The 24,152-nt window shown below is 36.2% G+C and overlaps 2 protein-coding genes across 2 annotated transcripts in view; both read left to right on the plus strand.

Annotated features, from left to right (window-relative positions):
- G2E3 (G2/M-phase specific E3 ubiquitin protein ligase) overlaps positions 1-16,601 on the plus strand; it is a 66,846-nt gene extending 50,245 nt beyond the window's left edge. Inside the window, 3 exon segments of the mRNA XM_081227220.1 lie at positions 15,161-15,351; positions 16,225-16,476; positions 16,479-16,601. Coding sequence (XP_081083346.1) covers positions 15,161-15,351; positions 16,225-16,476; positions 16,479-16,510 — 475 coding nt within the window. The 3' untranslated portion in view covers positions 16,511-16,601.
- Positions 16,602-21,729: 5,128 nt separating this feature from the next.
- Positions 21,730-24,152, plus strand: part of SCFD1 (sec1 family domain containing 1) — a 143,715-nt gene continuing 141,292 nt past the window's right edge. Inside the window, exon 1 of the mRNA XM_081227676.1 lies at positions 21,730-21,832. Within this exon, the coding sequence (XP_081083802.1) occupies positions 21,742-21,832 (91 nt within the window). The 5' untranslated portion in view covers positions 21,730-21,741. The remainder of the gene's footprint in view (positions 21,833-24,152) is intronic.

The raw sequence follows: 24,152 nt of genomic DNA on the forward strand, positions 1-24,152 counted from the left end.
ACTACTACAAGATTTTTGACTTTTTCTTTGTCCCATGTTCATAATCCCAGTTCTCAAAGACATTGGTGAATTAGAGTATGAAGTAATTCCTTGATTTATTCCACATTTCATAAATAATAGTCATAGAATAATAATGCCAACATTATCATCAGTAACATAACATTATTGAAAATAGGTTAAACTTGTTTTTCTATTTCTTTTTGTTCTAGGGCTATGCAGTCAAATTACTGTGTTTTAAAGTCATTTGGCATAGTTATTTTCTTTTTTGTTATATTACTAACTGGGTATACATTTTACTTTCATTTTTTATCTTATTTTTTCTTTTTACTGACTTTTATTAAAGTTTGATTTTCTTTTAAAATTATATAAAATGTTTGCATGATTCCAAAGTCAAATCTATAATGAAAGTACATTGAAAGGACTCAGCTCTGTCATACAAATTATATTAAGATAAGGATAGCTTTCATCCTTATCACATCTACCTTCCATCCCCTATGAGGTAATTATTTTAGTGGCTTTTACTGTTTATCCTTCCATTATTTTTTTTAAATGATAGCAGATAAATATATGAGTATATGTGTGTGTGTGTATTCATTTCTTTTATTAGATAAATAGTAACATACTGTCCACCCTTTTTCCTCCTCATTTTTTACTTGACAGTATATGGTCCTCATTCTTTTTTTAGAGCTCTACAGAACTTTAGCACTCTTCCAAATTAAAATTTAATATGACATCATAAGCTTAAACAGTTGTAAAGGATATAATTTCCAATATATATATATATATTTAATTTATTTATATATTTTTTTATGGCTGCATTGGGTCCTCATTGCTGCACACGGGGTTTCTCTAGCTGTGGCAAGCAGGGGCTACTCTTCATTGCAGTGTGCGGGCCTGTCATTGCGGTGGCTTCTCTTGTTGTGGAGCATGGGCTCTAGGCGTGCGGGCCTCAGCAGTTGCAGTGCACGGGCTCAGCAGTTGTGGCTCATGGGCTCTAGAACACAGGTTCAGCAGTTGTAGCACCCAGGCCCAGCTACTCCACAGCAATGTGGGATCTTCCCAGACCAGGGCTCGAACCCATGTCTCCTGCATTAGCAGGTGGACTCTTAATCACTGAGCCACCAGGGAAGCCCTCCAATGTATTTTTAATACTGTAATTAAAATAACACTGTTACATAACTGTTTAAAATGTATCCAAGTGTCTCTGACTATAAGACTCTTACATAGCAAAATTTTCTTACAGTTAGAATTACCATTCATAATTAAGGTTAATACACAGAAAAATCTAAATATACTATAAATTTTGATACAGTTATTTAAAAAATTATTTGAAATGTATCTCTTAATGACATAGATGTACAAAATATTTTTTCCCAAGGAATTCATGTCTACAGATGGATTTTTTCTCATTGCTAAGTTAGATAATTCATTGCTGTTTGTTTATTTTGCGTGTGTGTGTGTTTATAGGTATGAGTAGTCTAGTTGTCAGGAAAGGCTTCCCTATCTGTATAAGTGGTGTTTAAATTAAACCCTGATTTATAAGTAGGAGTTAGGCAGATCAAGATGAAGAGGGCAAGAGAAAAGAAGCTGAAGACTGATCCCTCCTCTTATGTGAAAGATAAATCATATAGCAAAAAACAATATTTTAAATATATCTGAGCTCAAGAGTCCTGTAGATGTCAGAAATAACAAGGAAATCAAAAGCCATAGTACCTCTTTATTCCTGCCCTGCAACTAGGTTCATCATGGGGTAGGAGGGTGAAGTTGGAGGGAAGTGAGAGTAGCATCGACATATATACACTACCGAGTGTAAAATAATTGGCTGGTGGGAAGCTGCAGCATAATACAGGGAGATTGGCCCAGTGCTTTGCGATGACCTAGAGGGGTGGGATAGGGAGGATGGGAGGGAGGCTCAAGAGGGAGGGGATATGGGGACATGTGTATGCATATGGCTGATTCACTTTGTTGTGCAACAGAAACTAACACAGTATTGTGAAGTAATTATACTCCAGTAAAGATCTATTTTTTTTAAAAAGCCATGGTACCCTAAATGTCATATGAAATTAGAACCCTCCGTTTGCCCCAAACTTGGGTTTGGCATTCTGAATGGACCCCAATCTGAACCAAAGACATTAACAAAGTAATTGGTCTTAGGATTCGTAGTACTTATAGAGTGCCAGGCAAAAGCAAATACGTAACAGTGTTTAGGGAAATTTCTACAGCCTGAGCCTGATGGGAATGCTAAAGTTACATTGCTAAAGAAGAGGAGGTTCCAATAAAAGACAAAACACAACCATCCTAAACAGCAAGTATTGGGAATAGCACATCAAGGATTTAAATAAGAGAACAAACTGAGACATAAAAAGTTATTACAGTGATTTAAAAGAAAAAAAAAACCCCAAACATAAGATATGAAATGAATCAAATACTGCTTCTAAGTTGAAAAATGATCATAGACTTCCAGTTGTGGATAACGTGGAATAGACACTCTTCTCTCTATTCTTCCGGATAAGTACAGTTAAAAACCCTGAACAGTGTTTATAAAACAAACTTAAAAAGACTTTTGAAAGGTAGAGAGATGAAAGCAGACCAGCTGGGGATCTCAGCAAGATCACAGCAGAGAGAAGTCTAGACATTCTTATTTGAAGGAAAACTAAACACTTTGTCACCAGCATATCTATCCTAAAAGAATGCCTATGGGAATTTTTTGAAATAGAAAGCAAATTATTAAAGGTGGAATCTTGGAACATCAGGAAGGAAGAAAGAATAATGAAAAGAATAAAAGCATGTCTCCTCTTGTGTCTACTAAATTATGTTTGATGGCTGAGGCAAAAATTATAACATTCTCTAATGTGGTTCACAATGTATATAAAAGAAATACTTAGGAAATTATAAACAGCAAAAGGCAAAAGGGACATGAAGGGAAGTAATGTTTCTATACTTGAACTGATAAAATGTTGGCAGCAGTAAATTATTACATTTTTTAAAAATCTGCACATAGAAATACACTCAAAACACTATAGATAAAAATGGAATCCAAAAAAATATTCAAGCAACCAACAGGAAAACAAGGAAAACGAAACAGAAACAAAAATGATCATGGAAATGAAACTTGGTGGTGGTTAAATGCTAGGCCATTGAAGAGAAAAAGAGAGAAAAGAGAGTAAAGGACTGAAACAAGAAATGTCATGAAAGTTAGAATAAGAGCACTCACACATATATTTGACAAAAGAGACGGAGGCTGGGCAATATTATAGAAAATGCTGCTTGAGAAGTTCTTCAGGTTCACAGGGCTTAACATGCTGAAGTGTAGTGTACTTTGTGATGAAATTGTGTTCTGAGCAAAAACACATTATTGTAAAAATGAGCATCAATTATACCGGATGCCTTTTTTTCAGTGACATCGACGTTGAAAACAGACAGCCAAGATAGTAACTTCACAGAGCTAGTTACGTTATCATTCAAGAGACAGGAGGGAATAAAGACATTTTGAGACAGGTTTACTTCTTTCCTGGAGAGATTAATAAAATACCTACTTAAGGAAGAAAGAAATTGAACCTAGAAGGAAAAAGTAAGATACAAGCACCAGGAGTAAGCAAAGAAATGAAAAAACATGAATAAATAAAAAGAAGCATTGGCCATTTAAAAGACAACTAAATTTTGGTAAGAAATGGTTAAAATAATTAAAATACTAGCTAAAGGTTCATCTGTAAGAAGAGAATGGACATTGTATTTATTGTTTTAAGGAACTTGTATTCTTGAGGTAGTAGTGGGGAAGCATTAATTACCTTAAGATTGTTAAGCCAAGTATATATATTTTAAGGGAAAACTCTAAAATAACAGGAATAGAGTGTGTAACTTCCAAACCAGTTTGATGGGAGTGGGGGTAGAAATAAAGAAAACATTTAATCATATAGTGAACAGAAAAAGAGGGATAAAAACAAGCAAGAAAAAACACATGTTCAAGGAAAACATAAGGTAGAAAACATATAGGTAATTAAAATACATGTGAATAGCTTAGATTCATATTAAAAAAACAGAGGATCTTAAATTGCATTGCAAATAAATGACTTTAAAGCAAAAAAAGAAAGAAATTCTAATCTTTTTTAAAAGCCTTGTCCTTAAATGATCCTAATAGTGTTAAAAAGAACAAATTCTTTAGGATTCAGCAGTCTTGAATATATTTGTATCTAGCAACATGGCCTCAAAATTTACTAACAATTCTGAGGACTGTTTATAAAAGGAAGCAAGGCAGGTAGAACATTAAAAAAAAACCTTGCTTAGTGCACTCCACTAATAGATTAAAAGAGAGAAATCAAACAATTTTCATACAGTTATACATGTGAAAAAAGCAATTGCTGCATTTAAACATTTATACATAATTTTAAGCTAACAATTTGAAATATCCTTATAAAGATTATCTAGTAAAGATTCAGCAAACATTATCCTTAATGAAGTGTGATAGACATTCCTCTTAAGGCCATGACAAGCCTGGGATACGTATAATTACCCCCTTCATGTCTACAATATGCTGGAGGTCCTAGTAGGGCAACAAGACTAAATGAATAAGTGAATGTTATTAAGGATTGGAAGAATTAAAATTATCATTGGTAGTCTAGATGACTGTCCAACTAAAATAATCTTAGAACTGCTTCTGTAAAGAGTGTAGCAAGGTTACAAGAGGTAAAGGACACTAACAGGGAGGTGTGCAAGTGAGAAGGAATGGTAATGAAAGAAATTTGTTAATTTTAGAGTAAATAAACACTGACTGTACAAAAAATTAATGTTTACTTTGGGGATTTATGATACAAGGTGGAACAAAATGTTTAAGTAGCATAGGAAGAGAGAGCTACCAGAGTTGCAAGTGTTCTCAGGTCTTTGTATTGTTCAGGAAAAGGGTAAATACCTGGTTCACTTTAGATTTCCAATATGCCGATTAAAATTTTGAGGTAACCATTTAAAAAATAAGAATTAGTATAACTTTTTAAATAGAAGGTAAATTGGAATTTTTTTTAAAAAATACAAAAATCGGCAGGAAGCAATAAAAAAATTTTTTGTAATTCAGTACAGTTGCCCAAAATAGACAGAACTAGTTTCCTAAATGTAGTAATAACTATTACTATATAACAATTAGAAAAAATTACTCTCGAAAAAGCAAATTGGAGAAAAATAAGTATACAGTATGGTACCATTATTGGAAAGTTTCAAAACAAGCAAACCAATACTAGTTATTTTTTAGGGATACATATATAGTGAAAGTAAAATAAAATGCAGGCTATAGTAAAAATTTCAGAATAGGTAAATAGCAGTTTCAGATAGTTTTTGTTGTAAAAGGAGAGAAGGGAAACTGATGAATGGGCAGATTTAGTTGAGTGAATAGAATATTTTCTTAAAAATAATCTGAGCAAACATAAAATGTTAATGTCTTTCAAAATCAAGTTGCAGTCGTGGTTTTCTGATATTTCCTGGATTTTTTTCTTTTTTTTTTACAACTTTATTGGAGTATAATTGCTTCACAATGCTGTGTTAGTTTCTGCTTTATAACAAAGTGAATCAGTTATACATATGTTCCCATATCCCCTCCCTCTTGTGTCTCCCTCCCTCCCACCCTCCCTATCCCACCCCTCCAGGCGGTCACAGAGCACTGATCTGATCTCCCTGTGCTATGCGGCTGCTTCTCACTAGCTATCTACCTTACGTTTGGTAGTGTATCCATGCCTCTCTTTCGCTTTGTCACAGCTTACCCTTCCCTCTCCGAATATCCTCAAGTGCGTTCTCAAGTAGGTCTGTGTCTTTATTCCTGTTTTACCCCTATGTTCTTCATGACATTTTTTTTCTTAAATTCCATATATATGTGTTAGCATACGGTATTTGTCTTTCTCTTTCTGACTTACTTCACTCTGTATGACAGACTCTAGATCTATCCACCTTATTACAAATAGCTCACTTTCATTTATTTTTATGGCTGAGTAGTATTCCATTCTATATATGTGCCACATCTTCTTTATCCATTCATCTGATGATGGACACTTAGGTTGTTTCCATCTCCAGGCTATTGTAAATAGAGCTGCAATGAACATTTTGGTACATGTCTCTTTTTGAATTATGGTTTTCTCAGGGTATATGCCCAGTAGTGGGATTGCTGGGTCATATGGTAGTTCTATTTTTAGTTTTTTAAGGAACCTCCGTACTGTTCTCCATAGTGGCTGTACCAATTCACATTCCCACCAGCAGTGCAAGAGTGTTCCCTTTTCCCCACACCCTCTCCAGCATTTATTGTTTCTAGATTTTCTTTCTTTTTTTTTTTTTTTTTTTTTTTTTTTTGCGTTACGCGGGCCTCTCACTGTTGTGGCCTCTCCCGTTGCGGAGCACAGGCTCCAGACGCGCAGGATCAGCGGCCATGGCTCACGGGTCCTGCTGCTCCGTGGCATGTGGGATCCTCGTGGACCGGGACATGAACCCACATACCCTGCATCGGCAGGCGGACTCTCACCCACTGCGCCACCAGGGAAGCCCTGTTTCTAGATTTTTTGATGATGGCCATTCTGACTGGTGTGAGGTGATATCTCACTGTAGTTTTGATTTGCATTTCTCTAATGATTAATGATATTGAGCATTCTTTCATGTGTTTGTTGGCAGTCTGTATATATTCTTTGGAGAAATGTCTATTTAGGTCTGCCCATTTTTGGATTGGGTTGTTTGTTTGTTATTGAGCTGCATGAGCTGCTTATAAATTTTGTAGATTAATCCTTTGTCAGTTGCTTCATTTGCAAATATTTTCTCCCATTCTGAGGGTTGTCTTTTGGTCTTGTTTATGGTTTCCTTTGCTGTGCAAAAGCTTTGAAGTTTCATTAAGTCCCATTTGTTAATTTTTGTTTTTATTTCCATTTCTCTAGGAGGTGGGTCCAAAAGGATCTTGCTGTGATTTATGTCATACAGTGTTCTGCCTACGTTTTCCTCTAAGAGGTTGATAGTTTCTGGCCTTACATTTAGGTCTTTAATCCATTTTGAGCTTATTTTTGTGTATGGTGTTAGGGAATGATCTAATCTCATACTTTTACATGTCCCTTTCCAGTTTTCCCAGCACCCCTTATTGAAGAGCCTGTCCTTTCTCCACGGTACATTCCTGCCTCCTTTATCAAAGATAAGGTGACCAGATGTGCGTGGGTTTATCTCTGGGCTTTCTATCCTGTTCTATTGATCTATCTTTCTGTTTTTGTGCCAGTACCACACTGTCTTGATTACTGTAGCTTTGTAGTATAGTCTGAAGTCAGGGAGGCTGATTCCTCCAGCTCCGTTTTTCGTTCTCAAGATGGCTTTGGCTTTTCGGGGTCTTTTGTGTTTCCATACAAATTGTGAAATTTTTTGTTCTAGTTCTGTGAAAAATGCCAGTGGTAGTATGATAGGGATTGCATTGAATCTGTAGATTGCTTAGGGGAGTAGAGTCATTTTCACATTGTTGATTCTTCCAATCCAAGAACATAGTATACCTCTCCATCTATTTGTATCATCTTTAATGTCTTTCATCAATGTCTTATAATTTTCTGCATAGAGGTCTTTTGTCTCCTTAGGTAGGTTTATTTCTAGATATTTTATTCTTTTTGTTGCCATGGTAAATGGGAGTGTTTTCTTGATTTCATTTTCAGATTTTTCATCATTAGTGTACAGGAATGCCAGAGATTTCTGTGCATTAATTTTGTATCCTGCTACTTTACTGAATTCATTGATTAGCTATAGTAGTTTTCTGGTAGCATCTTTAGGATTCTCTATGTATAGTATCATGTCATCTGCAAACAGTGACAGCTTTACTTCTTTTCCGATTTGGATTCCTTTTATTTCCTTTTGTTCTCTGATTGCTGTGGCTAAAACTTCAAAACTATGTTGAATAAGAGTGGTGTGAGTGGGCAACCTTGTCTTGTTCCTGATCTTAGTGGAAATGGTTTCAGTTTTTCACCATTGAGGACGATGTTGGCTGTGGGTTTGTCATATATGGCCTTTATTATGTTGAGGAAAGTTCCCTCTATGCCTACTTCCTGCAGGGTTTGTATCATAAATGGGAGTTGAATTTTGTCGAAAGCTTTCTCTGCATCTATTGAGATGTTCATATGGTTTTTCTCCTTCAGTTTGTTAACATGGTGTATCACGTTGATTGATTTGCGTATATTGAAGAATCCTTGCATTCCTGGAATAAATCCCACTTGATCATGCTGTGTGATCCTTTTAATGTGCTGTTGGATTCTGTTTGCTAGTATTTTGTTGAGGATTTTTGCATCTATGTTCATCAGTGATATTGGCCTGTAGTTTTCCCTCTTTGTGACATCCTTTCCTGGTTTTGGTATCAAGGTGGTGGTGGCCTCGTAGAATGAGTTTGGGAGTGTTCCTCCCTCTGCTATATTTTGGAAGAGTTTGAGAAGGATAGGTGTTAGCTCTTCTCTAAACGTTTGATAGAATTCACCTGTGAAGCCATCTGGTCCTGGGCTTTTGTTTGTTGGAAGATTTTTAATCACAGTTTCAATTTCAGTGCTTGTGATTGGTCTATTCATATTTTCTATTTCTTCCTGATTCAGTCTTGGCAGGTTGTGCATTTCTAAGAATTTGTCCATTTCTTCCAGGTTGTCCATTTTATTGGCATAGAGTTGCTTTTAGTAATCTCTCATGATCTTTTGTATTTCTGCAGTGTCAGTTGTTACTTCTCCTTTTTCATTTCTAATTCTATGGATTTGAGTCTTCTCCCTTTTTTTCTTGATGTGTCTGGCTAATGGTTTATCAATTTTGTTTATCTTCTCAAAGAACCAGCTTTTAGTTTTATTGATCTTTGCTATCATTTCCTTCATTTCTTTTTCATTTATTTCTGACCTGATTTTTATGATTTCTTTCGTTCTGCTAACTTTTGGGTTTTTTTGTTCTTCTTTCTCTAAGTGCTTTAGGTGCAAGGTCAGGTTGTTTATTCGAGATGTTTCCTATTTCTTAATGTGGGATTGTATTGCTATAAACTTCCCTCTTAGAACTGCTTTTGCTGCATCCCATAGGTTTTGGGTCATCATGTCTCCATTGTCATTTGTTTCTAGGTATTTTTTAATTTCCTTTTTGATTTCTTCTGTGATCACTTCGTTATTAAGTAGTGTATTGTTTAGCTTCCATGTGTTTGTAATTTTTACAGATCTTTTCCTGTAATTGATATTTAGTCTCATAGCGTTGTGGTTGGAAAAGATACTTGATACAATTTCAATTTTCTTAAATTTACCAAGGCTTGATTTGTGACCCAAGATATGATCTATCCTGGAGAATGTTCCATGAGCACTTGAGAAAAATGTGTATTCTGTTGTTTTTGCATGGCATGTCCTATAAATATCAATTAAGTCCATCTTGTTTAATGTATCATTTAAAGCTTGTGTTTCCTTATTTATTTTCACTTTGGATGATCTGTCCATTGGTGAAAATGGGGTGTTAAAGTCACCTACTATGAATGTGTTACTGTCGATTTCCCCTTTTATGGCTGTTAATATTTTCCTTATGTATTGAGGTGCTCCTATGTTGGGTGCATAAATATTTACAATTGTTATATCTTCTTCTTGGATCAATCCCTTGATCATTATGTAGTGTCCTTCTTTGTCTCTTCTAATAGTCTTTATTTTAAAGTCTATTTTGTCTGATATGAGAATTGCTACTCCAGCTTTCTTTTGGTTTCCATTTGCATGGAATATCTTTTTATCCCCTTACTTTCAGTCTGTATGTGTGTCTAGGTCTGAAGTGGGTCTCCTGTAGACAGCATATATATGGTTCTCGTTTTTGTATCCATTCAGCCAGTCTCTGTCTTTTGGTGGGAGCATTTAGTCCATTTACATTCAAGGTAATTATTGATATATATGTTCCTATTCCCATTTTTTTAATTGTTTTTGGTTTGTTATTGTAGGTCTTTTCCTTCTCTTGTGTTTCTTGACTAGCGAAGTTCCTTTAGCATTTGTTGTAAAGCTGGATTGGTGGTGCTGAACTCTCTCAGCTTTTGCTTCTATAAAGGTTTTAATTTCTCCATCAAATCTGAATGAGATCCTTGCTGGGTAGAGTAATCTTGGTTGTAGGTTTTTCTCCTTCATCACTTTAAATATGTCCTACTTGTCCCTTCTGGCTTGCAGAGTTTCTGCTGAAAGATCAGCTGTTAACCTTATGGGGATTCCCTTGTGTGTTATTTGTTGTTTTTCTCTTGCTGCTTTTAATATGTTTTCTTTGTATTTAATTTTTGCCAGTTTGATTAATAAGTGTCTTGGCATATTTCTCCTTGGATTTATTCTGTATGGGACTTTCTGTGCCTCTTGGACTTAATTAACTGTTTCCATTCCCATATTATTAGGGAAGTTTTCAACTATAATCTCTTCAAATATTTTCTCAGTCCCTTTCTTTTTCTCTTCTTCTTCTGGAACCCCTATAATTCGAATGTTGGTGCGTTTAATGTTGTCCCAGAGATCTCTGAGACTGTCCTTAGTTCTTTTCATTCTTTTTTCTTTATTCTGCCTGCAGTAGTTATTTCCACTATTTTATCTTCCATGTCACTTATCCGTTCTTCTGCCTGTTATTCTGCTATTGATTCCATCTAGAGTATTTTTAATTTCATTTATTGTGTTGCTCATTGTTTCTTGTTTCATCTTTAGTTATTCTAGGTCCTTGTTAAATGTTTCTTGCATTTTGTCTATTCTATTTCCAAGATTTTGGATCATCTTTACTATCATTATTCTGAATTCTTTTTCAGGTAGACTGCCTATTTCCTCTTCATTTGTTAGGTCTGGTGGGTTTTTATCCTCCTCCTTCATCTGCTTTGTGTTTTTCTGTCTTCTCATTTTGCTTATCTTACTGTGTTGGGTCTCCTTTTTGCAGGCTGCAGGTTCGTAGTTCCCGTTGTTTTTGGTGTCTGTCCCCAGTGGCTAAGGTTGGTTCAGTGGGTTGTGTAGGCTTCCTGGTGGAGGGGACTAGTGCCTGTGTTCTGGTGGATGAGGCTGGATCTTGTCTTCTGGTGGGCAGGTCCATGTCTGGTGGTGTGTTTTGGGGTGTCTGTGGACTTAAGATTTTAGGCAGCCTCTCTGCTAATGGGTGGGGTTGTGTTCCTCTCTTGCTAGTTGTTTGGCACAGGGTGTCCACACTGTAGCCTGCTGGTTGTTGAGTGAAGCTGGGTGCTGGTGTTGAGATGGAGATATCTGGGAGATTTTCACCGTTTGATATTATGTTGAGCTGGGAGGTCTCTTGTGGACCAGTGTCCTGAAGTTGGCTCTCCCACCTCAGAGGCACAGCACTAACTCATGGGTGAAGCACCTAGAGCCTTTCATCCACATGGCTCATAATAAAAAGGAGAAAGATTAGAAAGAAAGAATTAGTAGAAGTATAAAGAAAGAAAGAGAAAGAAAGAAAGGAGGGAAGGAAGAAAAACGAAAGAAGGAAGATAAAGTAAAATAAAGTATGATAAAATATAATAAAGTTATTAAAATAAAAAATAATTATTTGTAAAAATAACCCCAAAAAAACAGACGGATAGAACCCTGGGACAAATGGTGGAAGCAAAGCTATACAGACAAACTATCACACAGAAGCATACACATACACACTCACAAAAAGAGGAAAAGGGGAAAAAATCATAAATCTTGCTCTCAAAGACCACCTCCTCAATTTGGGATGATTTGTTGTCTAAAGGAGGGAAGGAAGGAAAGAAAGTAAGAAAGAAAAAGTAAAATAAAATAAAGTAAGATAAAATAAAATAAAGTTATTAAAATAAAAAATTATTATTAAAATTTTTTTTAAAAAAAATGGACGGATAGAACCCTAGGACAAATGGTGGAAGCAAAGCTGTACAGACAAAATCTCACACAGATGCATACACATACACACTCACAAAAAGAGGAAAAGGGGAAAAAGTCATAAATCTTGCTCTCAAAGTCCACCTCCTCAATTTGGGATGATTCGTTGTCTATTCAGGTATTCCACAGATGCAGGGTACATCAAGTTGATTGTGGAGCTTTAATCCGCTGCTTCTGAGGCTCCTGGGAGAGATTTCCCTTTCTCTTCTTTGTTCTCACAGCTCCCGGGTCTCAGCTTTGGATTTGGCCCCGCCTCTGTGTGTAGGTCCCCAGAGGGCGTCTGTTCTTCTCTCAGACAGGACGGGGTTAAAGGAGTAGCCGCCTCCGGGACTCTGGGTCACTCAGGCCGGGGGGAGGGAGGGTTACGGAGTGCCGTACGAACCTGCGGCAGCAGAGGCCGTCGTGACGTTGCACCAGCCCGAGGCGCGCCGTGCGCTCTCCCGGGGAAGCTGTCCCTGGATCCCGGGACCCCGGCAGTGGCGGGCTGCACAGGCTCCCCGGAAGGGGGGCATGGACAGTGACCTGTGCTCTCACACAGGCCTCTTGGCGGCGGCAGCAGCAGCCCCAGCATCTCACGCCCGTCTCTGGGGTCCGTGTTGTTAGGTGCGTCTCGCGCCCGTCTCTGGAGCTCCTTTAAGCAGCGCTCTTAATCCCCTCTCCTTGCGCACCAGGAAACAAAGAGGGAAGAAAAAGTCTCTTGCCTCTTCAGTAGGTCCAGACTTTTTCCCGGACTCCCTCCCAGCTAGCCATGGCACACTAACCCCCTGCAGGCTGTGTTCACGCCGCCAACCCCAGTCCTCTCCCTGGGATCTGATCGAAGCCCGAGCCTCAGCTCCCAGCCCTGCCAAGCCTCTCGGGCTGGTGAGTGCCGGTCGGCACCGATCCTCTGTGCGGGAATCTCTCCGCTTTGCCCTCCGCACCCCATTTGCTGTGCTCTCCTCCGCGGCTCTGAAGCTTTCCCCCTCCGCCACTCGCAGTCTTCGCCCGCGAAGGGGCTCCTAGTGTGTGGAAACCTTTCCTCCTTCACGGCTCCCTCCCACTGGTGCAGGTCCCGTCCCTATCCTTTTGTCTCTTTATTTTTTCTTTTGCCCTACCCAGGTATGTGGGGAGTTTCTTGCCTTTTGGGAGGTCTGAGGTCTTCTGCCGGCGTTCAGTAGGTGTTCTGTAGCAGTTGTTCCACGTGTAGATGTATTTCTGGTGTATCTGTGGGGAGGAAGGTGATCTCCGCGTCTTACTCTTCTGCCATCTTCCCCGGAAGTACTCTGGATTTTTATATAAGCTTGAAATATTTCATTTTAATTAAAAGTAAAATTATAAAGGAGAACTTAAGTTTGGCTGAAATTTGCTTCAAAGTTAGGTGTAAGGTGAAAGTTAAAAGCAAACAAGAAAGTCAGCAATTGTATTGTGGAGGACCTTAAAAGCCATGTTAAGGAGTTTGGACTTTATTTCATGTGCAGAGTGTGTATTATTAGTTTCCTATGGCAGTTGTAAAAAATTATCACAAACTGAGTAGCTTAAAACAAAAGAAATTTATTCTCCCATAGTTTTGGAGGCTAGAAGTCCAAAGTCTCAGTGTTAGCAGGGCTTCATTCTTTCTGGGAATTGAGGAAGAGAATCCATTCTTTGCTTCTTTTAGCTTCTGGGGGCTTGTGGTTGCATAACTCTAATCTCTGAATCTATATGACATGGCCTTTTCCTCTCTGTGTATCTTTTATAAAGACAGTTGTCATTGGACTTAGGGTGAGCCCAGATAACCTAGGTAGAATGATTTCAAGATCGTTAACTTAATTACATCTGCCTGGACCCTTTTTCCAACTAAGATCACATTCACACGTTCCAGGGAATAGGATGTGGACATATCTTTTGGGGGCCTCCATCCAACATACCTAAGGATGAATGACAGTACGGGGGTTTACATGGAAAATCAACTTGGAAACTTACACACCTGGTACAACAGTTCCACTGGTATATGGAGAAATGAGCAGATAAAAGGGATTTCAAAAAAGGAAATTCATAGGATTTGTAATTAGGAGTGGCAGAGAGAAGAGTTAAGAATGACTTTCAGATTTAGCTACACTAATAGGATGAATAATGGAGGTATTTGTTGTCACTTAGCTTTCTTTTGGACTTAATAAGTTTGGGTGCTTGGAATATGTGGTACCCAGCAGTCTGTTGGGTATATATTCTGGCCTGGAAATAATAGATTTTATAGCTAATGAATATAAACCTGCTAAATAAAGCCATGGGATATGGTAAGAAAAAAGAGAAATTTGCCTTGTTACAGATCCATGAGGGACAAACAGTAACATTTAAGGCAAAGCAAAGAAAGAAGAAGCTTTGTAAGAGACTCAGAAGGTCTGGCCAGAGATATAAGGGGAAACCAGGAGACTGATCCCATACATCATTCATGCACTTAGGGCAGTTATTCCTGAGATGTAGAAAGGAGTGGAGGGAAAGCGAATACGAAATTAAGAAAAGGAGACAGTAAATGTAGGTAAGTCTTTCACATAGGTTGTCTCAAAGGAAAGCAGATGGGATTGAGTGAATTTTTCCCTTATTCAAAAATGGGAAAGATAAGCATATTTTTGTGCTCTTGAGGAAGAGCTAATAGAAGGGAAGATAAGTCAGTGTAGTAGGGTACCTGAGGAGGTGGATAAGGAATCCATAGCCACAGTTAGGGTTAGTCAGTCTGGTAGGCAAAAATGGTATCATCTTCATTCTTTGCTTATTAGTGAGAATGTGCATTTTTAAAAATTCATTTGTTACTTGTATTTTCTTAATAATGCATTCATATATTGTATTTCCTATTGAGTTCTTTTAGAAAATGATTTGTATTTTTGTTATATTAGAGAAATTAGTGTTCTATCATGTATCAATATTTTCCCACTTTGTTTTGTCTTTGTTAATTTCTTTTTAGCAATACATAAGTTTTAAATTTTTATGTTGCTCAAGTTTATGATTCTTTTTCTTTGCAGTCTTTCATTGTATACTAACTAGCTTTGAAGTGTAAAATTTTAGATATCTACTTTTTTCCTCTTAATAAAAAATTGTTAGCTTGATTTTAAAACTATTCCATAAAGCCAAACAATGTAGGCATGGAAAATATTCATTTTATATTAATACATTTGCTTGTTATTGATTTGAAAATATCATATCACATAAAGTGTATCCATATTTTTCTGTGTTTTTCCTCACCTTTTTTTCCCACATCTTTTTTTTTTCTCTCTTTTTCACACATATATGTGATAGTAAATTAGCTAGAAATGTTCATTCCAAACACATGTGTATGAATGTTGGCTCATTATTTTTCTTCTCTTAAGTTTTAAACAGGGTCTGAAAACTCTTGGTGTTTTGGAGAAAATTCAGACTTATCCAGAAGCATTTTGTAACATCTTCTGTCATAAACCTGAGAATCTTTCCACAAAAATTCTTAGTGATCTTTTTGCAGTACACACATTATCTGACGTACAGGCTTTGGGGTTTTGGAACAGTTACTTACAGGCTGTTGAGGGTATGTAGATGTTTTATTTTTATTTAACTGTCGTAGAAATTTTGTTTTGGGATATTTATTTCTTTGAGTTTTGCTTTTTATTGTAAGACTTTAATCTAACTACTTATTTACAAAACTTGTTTCAAAACAAGTTTATATGACTGAGTTGAAAGTGATAGGAAAGGTTACATAGTAAAGTTATATTTTTTGGTTGTTTTCCTCTAGGTAATTTGAAGTGAGAGGTATTCTTCCTAGAAAACTTTAAATATACGGGTGATTGCCACAGCACAGGATAGTCTAAAAGCTAGTCATTTACTTCACCTTTTTAAATTTTAAGTTAAATTGAATTATTATTCATCCATTGGTCAGAGCATGGTAATGATATTTATCATTGAGCCTTAGCAATGTAAATTCATTCTGTTTAACATGGTGTAAAACAATTTAACTTTTAGTTGAAAATTTTTTAGCTAGGTTGTTTGGTTGTTTTACACCATCTTAGTTTTTCCTTTGTTGAAATAGTTTATCAAATAACAATGGTCTAGAAGTGGTTTAAAATTGTTTGTAGGATCATATCCCTGAAAGATGGAGTTTCAAAACCTACTGAACCTCTTGGACTATATGATAATTTTATATTAAGGAAGACATTTAAATATACAGTGAGTAAGTCAACCAAATGATTGTATGAGACCTACTTTGAAATGCAAATAAACATGTATTCAATATACCATTTTCCTATTACTACACTTAGTGATTTAGTTTTCCTCTTATGCATCTCTGTTAATGTGGGTGTCTGCTTTTCAACATGTCTGGTCTAGTTGGGGAAGAGTCTGTGATGGTAGCAATATATAACATGGATTTTTTTTCTTTTTTTTCCTTTTTTGGTATTCTTTTCAGATGGTACATCTACAGTAACAATGGAAGACATTCTTATTTTTGCTACTGGTTGCAGTTCCATTCCACCTGCTGGATTTAAACCCACTCCATCAATTGAGTGCCTTCATATGGATTTTCCTGTTGGAAACAAGTGTAATAACTGCTTAGCTCTTCCTATCACCAGTACATATAAAGAATTTCAAGAAAATATGGACTTTGCCATAAAAAACACTTTAAGATTAGAAAAGGAAGAAAATTCTCACTTCATTGGACATTAACTGTTTTGAACAAAGAGATGCTTCTTTAAAAGCTGCTGTTGATACTTTTTGTTTCAGAAATCTGTCCATCATCACTTTTGAGCAAACTTGGCCCAATAAAATATATGATATGAACATAAAGGAATATTTTGGCCACTTAAGCTAAAAAGTTTTTTTGTTAAGGTGTACCAGTCAAAGTTGATACTTTTCTATTTTCTTAATATACATGCTTCATAAACCTCAATATAAATACTTTTAGAATGGCTGTACAGACTTTCTTCCAGTATAGTAGCATGCTATATATAAGAAGAAAATTTGTACTCACTGTTTTTGTAAATTGGGATTAGCTATAGGATGCCACAGTGATTTTTCTAGTTTTATGCAGTTTTCAAATTATTACTTATTTTATTTTAAAGCATTAAATAGGAAAGGTAAATGATAAATCTTGTTATATAAATCAAAGTCATATATTTTGGGGTATGTGTTATATGTATCCTTTTCTAGGATGGCACTAAATTAGTTTAAAATGTTTTTAGATTATTAAGTTATGTTAAAATAGATCCACACTGCAATTAGATTATGCCTAAAGGGAAGTATTATATTAAAAAGCAGAATTGCACAAATATTCTAGAATCTATGGACATTCCATAGTCTTAAAACACTTCTGAGGTGGATTAAAATACAGTTGAAAATCCCTAAGTAAGTGTCTTCTTTCAAGCCTTTGGCTGTAATCATAGGATTTTTTTTTTTTTCCTGTATCCCATGTGTGGTATTAGAACACATTATGTCTGATCCACATTTTAGGTTATCTGAATAGAATGATCTCTGTGGATTGCCATTTGGTAGGTTTGGCTATTTGACAGTTATTTATTATCAAGATGGTTGTATGAAAGGTAAGCTGGCACCATTGCATTATATAGTTATCTTCTTTGCTTTTGAAAGATACCTGTTATATAAACAATGTAGAAATGTATAAGAAAGAATCACAAATAGAATGAAAAACCCACTCTAATCTCAGCCATGCAGAATTAACTGTTATCCTTCTATAAACTCTTCCATTTCCTTTCTTTTTTAACTTTATTAATGCTACTAAAAGTCAAAGAATACCTAGAAGTAACAAGAGATTATGTAATAACAATTTGAAGATACCTAATCCCATAGTTGTGTCACCATATTTGTACTCTTGCAAAAGAAGAAACTGGAAAAGTAATGTCCCTAATCTGTTATCAAATATAAATGGGTTTTTCACCAGAATAAATCGTATGAGAGGTAAAATGCTTGGTTTTAAGCACATTTTTCTTGCTACATATAACAGGTATCAGCCATCGTATTCTCATCCTCTCCAAGAAGCATCCTTAAATTATTGATATTTTTAAAGACAAATGACAGGATTGGTTTGATACTGGTAATAAATCTCTTATTAATACCAAAGGAAAACTAAAACATAATCCTAGTATAATTTTGTTACATTTTGTAACAGACCCAGCAAATTAAAGTTTAACTTTAACTTGAAGGTTTTAAAACATTAAACAAGGCATTTCTTTGTCTTGTGTTGAATTCTGTTACATTATCAAACGTAATTAAAGCATCAATTATCAAAAAAGAGGTTTAACCTCACCATACAGCTTTTATTCCAAATGTGTTGACAAACTGGATACTTTATTTCTTAACCTACCTAGTTTTTATAAAATTTTAAAAGCCATTAAACCAATACAAACCAGAAAACCTAATTAAAGCTATTTTCTGGTTATTTGTAGTTTGAATTCATTTAATTACAGTGGTAATTAAAGCTGTTAAAGCTCACATGCTTTTTGGGTGGGGAGGGCTGGTGGGGAGGCAGTGTGCTTGGGTTGGCTACAATTAAAAAGTGTTTCAATTCTTCTTTTATGTGTAGACAGGGCCTTAGGGATAAAGTGATGTAAATAACTTAGTATATTCATGTTTTAAAGTGAAGTATAAATTTTCATATTGCAAAATATTTTCTGGCTTTAAGGATATTCCATCAGTATGATTTTTAGATTAATCTTTACAGTCAAGATATGTCAGAGAAACCTGTAGGTTATTTTCTGCATTGTTACTATGTCAAATTGTTGGTATTATGTTTGTTCTTTTTCTGTTCGTTGTTATAGCCAATGCATAGTTCCTACTGACATTGATTTTAAAAAGGAATTATGCTATAAACCTTTATAAATGTGTATATGTATTTCTTAAATATTTCAATCATCTAAATGCCATATATTTCAAGCTTGTTTTCTGTTACTCTCATTATCAAGAAAAAGCATAAATTCGCCTTGTATTCATCTACTGTTAATGGTCTTAGGTTAGTTTTATATTCATTTTTTTTAAACAATTTTAAATTTTTTGGTGTGAGAACTTCATCTGAAGGCATTTATACAATTCTCTACTATTCTTGTACTTAGTCATTTTACTATTTTAGTATTTAAGGTAAAGATTCTTTAAAATATCGGAAACTAGCTCATTACTTTGTACTTTGTAATATTTAATTTCCATATTATAAATTAGTCATTGTTTGGGTCAAGTAAAAAGCTTTCATTTGATTACTAACTTGAAAATTTACTTGGGCTTCTGCTTTATTCCAAACTTCTTTTAATTTTTTCCCCTAATTATATGGAAGCTCTTGGAACTTTTGTACTCAATGCTAAATGTGCAGTAAGGGAGAGTGTAATATAATAGGTAAGTTTTCTCGGTGACTTTGCCTTTTACATTCAATCATTATAAGAAAATGATTAGAACAAGATTCTATTTATAAATGTGTAATTCTTATATATAGTGCTTATCACAGCTTTGTTGCTAATTTTACAATAAGCTATTAAACTAAGTTTATGCTCTAAGTGATGCAATGTAAAGCATAAAAACACATTGATGGATTACTTGAATGTGTATTACGTATAGTTTAGGAAAATTTGGATTGCTTTGAAGAAATCCTATTTTCAAGTTCTCATTTTGACTGTTATCTTTTCAAATTGCCAAACATATTCCAATATCTACTGTATGCCAGGTATTATGTTAGGTGATAGTTTATGTCAGCCTAGTTTCCCTTTTTTTAAAAAGACTTCAGATACAACAAAAATACATGACACTTATAATGAAGTTTTCTAAATGTGTTTCTGCTACTAAATGTGAAGTGCTTATATAAACTAAATCAAGTAACTTGTTAGGATTTAACAAGGTTAAGATTCTGACAATATACTGTGTAGATAATAGATCCTTTCCCCATTTGAGAGATCCTGCAAGCAGTTATCAGCTGACACGTAGGAACCTCTCTTGGATGAGCTGTTCTGAGGTATTCTCTGTTAAAACTATCTATCCCCTAATGTAAAATAATAGTTTGCCAGAATAATTATATTATTTTAGCCAAAAATCTGGATAGGTAGAGTCAGTTAAACAGCTAAAAAAGTTAGGTTAACTAACACTCTAACAGCCATAGTTTCTTTCCTTATTCTAATAACACATTACAAATACCTTACTCAGTCTTAGCATTACAGGGGCTGTTTGTTTACTGCCACTGTTCTATGGGACATATATTTCCTATACATTTGTTTGCCCACACTATGTGCACTCCTTGGTCAGGACAGTTTATATCATTTCAAATGTATATACTGTACACAAATGTTAAACATGCCTTAGTGTTCTATGTCATATGAGTCATATATTTTGGGAGGTCTATGCTGGAGCTCTGAAATGGTTAGATAGATTTGCATTTGAAAGTAGAAGTAAACAAATGAACAAGATTGGGCTCTCAGATGTTGACAGTGGGAAAGCCTGTTTATTTTATATTCCATGAAGACAAAAAATTAAGTAGAACTTTCCCATAGGGCAGGAGCTGTCATTTCTGTTTAATTGCAACACACCTAGTTCATTGGTGATTTCACTTTTCTTTTTTTTATTCCATATATAGGAAGCAGTAAAAAATCAGCTATAAGATGAGTATGGTCTGAGGATCTAATATATAACGTGACTGTAGTTAACTGTACTGTATAATTGAAATATGCTAAGAGAGTAAAACTCAAAAGTTTTCACCAAAAAATTAAAATATATATATATATATATGTGTGAGATGATAGATGTGGTAAATAAGTGGGGGGAATTCTTTCACAATGTATACATATATATCATATCATCACAATGTACGTTTCAGATATGTTGCCAAATTTATCAATTATACCCTCAAAAAAGGTGAAAAAAATATACACAAGGAAAAAAAAGAATGTAGGTCCAGTTCTAGGGTGTTCCCTAATGGCATTAAGAATGAGATCACCTGTCTTAAGTTTCATAAAAATAAACTTTTGTGTTTTGGTTAAAAATTTTGCTCTTTATGTAATCGTTGGGGTAACTTAATTTCTCATAAATTCGAAAAGTTAAGTTTTCAAACCAGTTTTTGAGACACAGGGTCTCTAATTTCATTTCAGAATTTGGTGAAGCTTCAGAATGAACATATTCAATAACTAATGCAATATCCTAAGTGAACTCTGTTGACCATATGGGAAATGATTTGTGTCCATTTTTGACATCCAGTAAAAAAAATCTATGGATTAAATTAGAAATCATTAATATTGGATACATTTTGTCGTCACATGGCTTTAAGTGTACATTAAGACACCTGCACTATCCACTTACACCCCCTGCCAAAGTAATGTTTTGTGATTTTGCAGTTACTAAAAGGAAAATACAAACTGCCATTTTGCGCCTTCCTGGCTTGTGTCCATGTAGGCAAAACAACCCCATGCAGCTAGACCATTTTGCCTAACAGACAAGAAATCTGCCTGATTAGAGCAATGCTCCGAAGCTGCCTGTTTCCCAGAAAAGGAGCAAACGGGAGACCCCTCCTGCTGCACTGGGGAAACAGAAAAGGGAGCTAGCATTTAAGTGCCAGTTTTGTTCCAGGAGCTTCATTTACTTTAGTCCTGTGATCCTTAAGCTCCTAGATTATTATCACCACAAGAGATCTGTAGACGACCAAACTAACAGTTCAGTATTTAGGTTCTTAGCACTACAACACGCTCCTGCCCTAAGAGCTCACTTTAAAGCAGCTACCCTTTGAGAAGCTGTGGCTTGATTAGACAGGATAAAAATTCCTACTATTACGCCGCTGGAAAGTAAACACTGCCAGGTGTTCGGGTATTATTCCCACGTTGGGTCTCTTAAATTTTGTGGAGAGAGCTGAGAGTATGGGAGGGTCACCCTGGAGGAGGCGGGGTTCGGCGTTCTATGGTCCCGCCCCTCCGATCTTTGCTTCCGGGGCGGTCGGGGCGGCCACGTCATGATCGGGCTCCGCTCTTCAGCCGGGCAGTGTATGGTGGGAGCCAAGATGGCGGCGGCCGCAGCAGCCAGTATTCGAGAGAGACAAACAGGTACCGACTTATTCCCTTCTCTTCCCTGGGGTTTTGTGCTTGCGGTGAGAACATATTCCTCTTCTTGTCGCCCTCACTCGGTCGCGTGCGTGCAGTTCGGAGACAGACCTCCAATAGTTTAATCCCGTTCTCAGACCATGGAGAGACCTTCCCCTTTTGAGTTTTTAGGGAAGAGATGCCATTAGCTTGAGAACTCGGCTCTCAGATGTGGTGCCGGGGAAGGGGCTTCAGGGGTGAGCGGGTTGCTGCGGTCCTGCTCTTGTCTCTTTCCTACTGGGCCTCAAAAGGCCATGGCGACCAGATCTGGCACCTGGCATTTCCAGCCCTTGCCACCTATGTGGTCTTCGGGTTTGTTTCTGCGCGTGGTTAAGTTCTCTCACATTTTAATGTTGAGAGTTTCATTTTCCGGCACTTACACCACAGTTATAAATTTAGTTGCTCTTTTCAGAGCAAATTACATTCTGCCATTTCTCTCCTGTGGACCAGTCTTTGGGGGTACCTGAAGAGAAACGCCTGTGATAAAGATTTCCGTCTTCAGCTTGCGGGAATGGGATATAAGAATGGCAAAACGAATGAATTAATACCTTTCCCATTTTAATTATTTGTTAAATTAGTGTTTTTAAACTACGCATTATTAATGTTTAACAGAGCATGGTCATGTAACTTCCATTTATACCGTGAAGTATGGTTTTAAAAAATACATATTCTTTCCCTTGAGCTTTGATATTTTTTCCACCTTAGATAATTTTAGTTTTGCCTTATTTTTTGGAAACTTCTGATGGCAACTTGGTTTATACCTAATTGTCTTGAAAGTTGGCATACTGTTAATTCTGAGAAGCTAATAGAGATAAGCCATTAAGAATTTGCATATTTGGAAGTTGTGTCTCTTTTAATTATGTTCTTTTGCATATAAATCGGAATAGGAATATAACTGGTTACAATTAACATGACCTACAGAAAGGATTTTGGCTGTACTTGATTCCTTCCTTTGCAATTCAAAGAAAAATTAATGATAGACTTCAATCTACTAACGACACAGTGCATAATGAGTTGTGTTCTGCATTTCCCCAATAGATAATGTAGTGTAAGCTATCAGATGAAATAAGTTGTAACTTAAATATATAAAAGTCCAAATAAAATTTGGGAAATAACTGCCATTCATTTTATCTGTGTAAGCAAATAGAAGCCCCACTTGTCTTTTGCAGTATGGTTCTGACAGCTTAATGAACCTCAATGAATTAGGTCATACTACATATTAAAATAAAAAATAACATGTTATGGGAGACTGTACCAATACAAAGGAGCTTTTTGAAAAATGAAATTTGGATGGTAGTAATTTTTATATGCAGAAACTTTGTAGAATGTTAAAGTCTAGTAGTATAATATGGATTTCTGCAGAAATAAACTTCATTGTAGCAAGATTTCACATCATTACTACATAGGTTATGCCAGGTTTATCAAATTAGTACTCCAGTTGAGTTCTGTCTTACTTTGAGAGAAAGGTAAACTATGTGCTATAGTAGGACAAGTAAACATTTCCCTGATGCCTATTGAGAATGTTTTGGGAAATAAATCACAATTGAGTCTTAGGCCATGTACTTTATTAACAAATCCATTGTGTCAGAATCCGTGTTAACAAGTTAGCCAAGGCTCAGAAATGGGGAAATTCACCAAGATGGTGCTGAGAAGGCAAACGTGGGAATATCTGCTGATATGGGCTTCTTTCAGTTAGCAAAGCTCTGGAGAACACCATGCACCTGGAACTCATATGCACCACAGGCTGTGATTCTTCCTAGGTGTCCTCTGTGAACTGTTGTAACATCTGTGAGCTTCTGAAGTAGGTCTAAATTATGGGCGATGTATATTATTGGCTGGACATTAGGTACTAACATTTTACCAACAAATCACCTCTGTATCTCTATACATATATAAATATATCACTGAAGTGCAATCTCTTATTATTTTAACCTGCTTCACGAAATAAGCATTTAATAGAAGTTTTTCTAGTGAGTGAATATGCTGTAAATTGATACACAGGTGATTTGAGTATTATTATCTTCTCTGGTAGGTGTTTAGCTTGTAGATTATTCTGTATTACTTAATAAAACCTAATCCAAATGCTTTTTAAAAATGAACCAAGTATGGGCCTCCCTGGTGGCGCAGTGGTTGAGAGTCCGCCTGCCGATGCAGGGGATACGGGTTCGTGCCCCGGTCTGGGAGGATCCCATATGCCGCGGAGCGGCTGGGCCCGTGAGCCATGGCCGCTGGGCCTGCGCATCCGGAGCCTGTGCTCCGCAGCGGGAGAGGCCACAACAGTGAG

This window comes from Mesoplodon bidens, assembly GCF_964165515.1.
Source record: "Mesoplodon bidens genome assembly, chromosome: 3".
NCBI lineage: Eukaryota > Metazoa > Chordata > Mammalia > Artiodactyla > Ziphiidae > Mesoplodon > Mesoplodon bidens.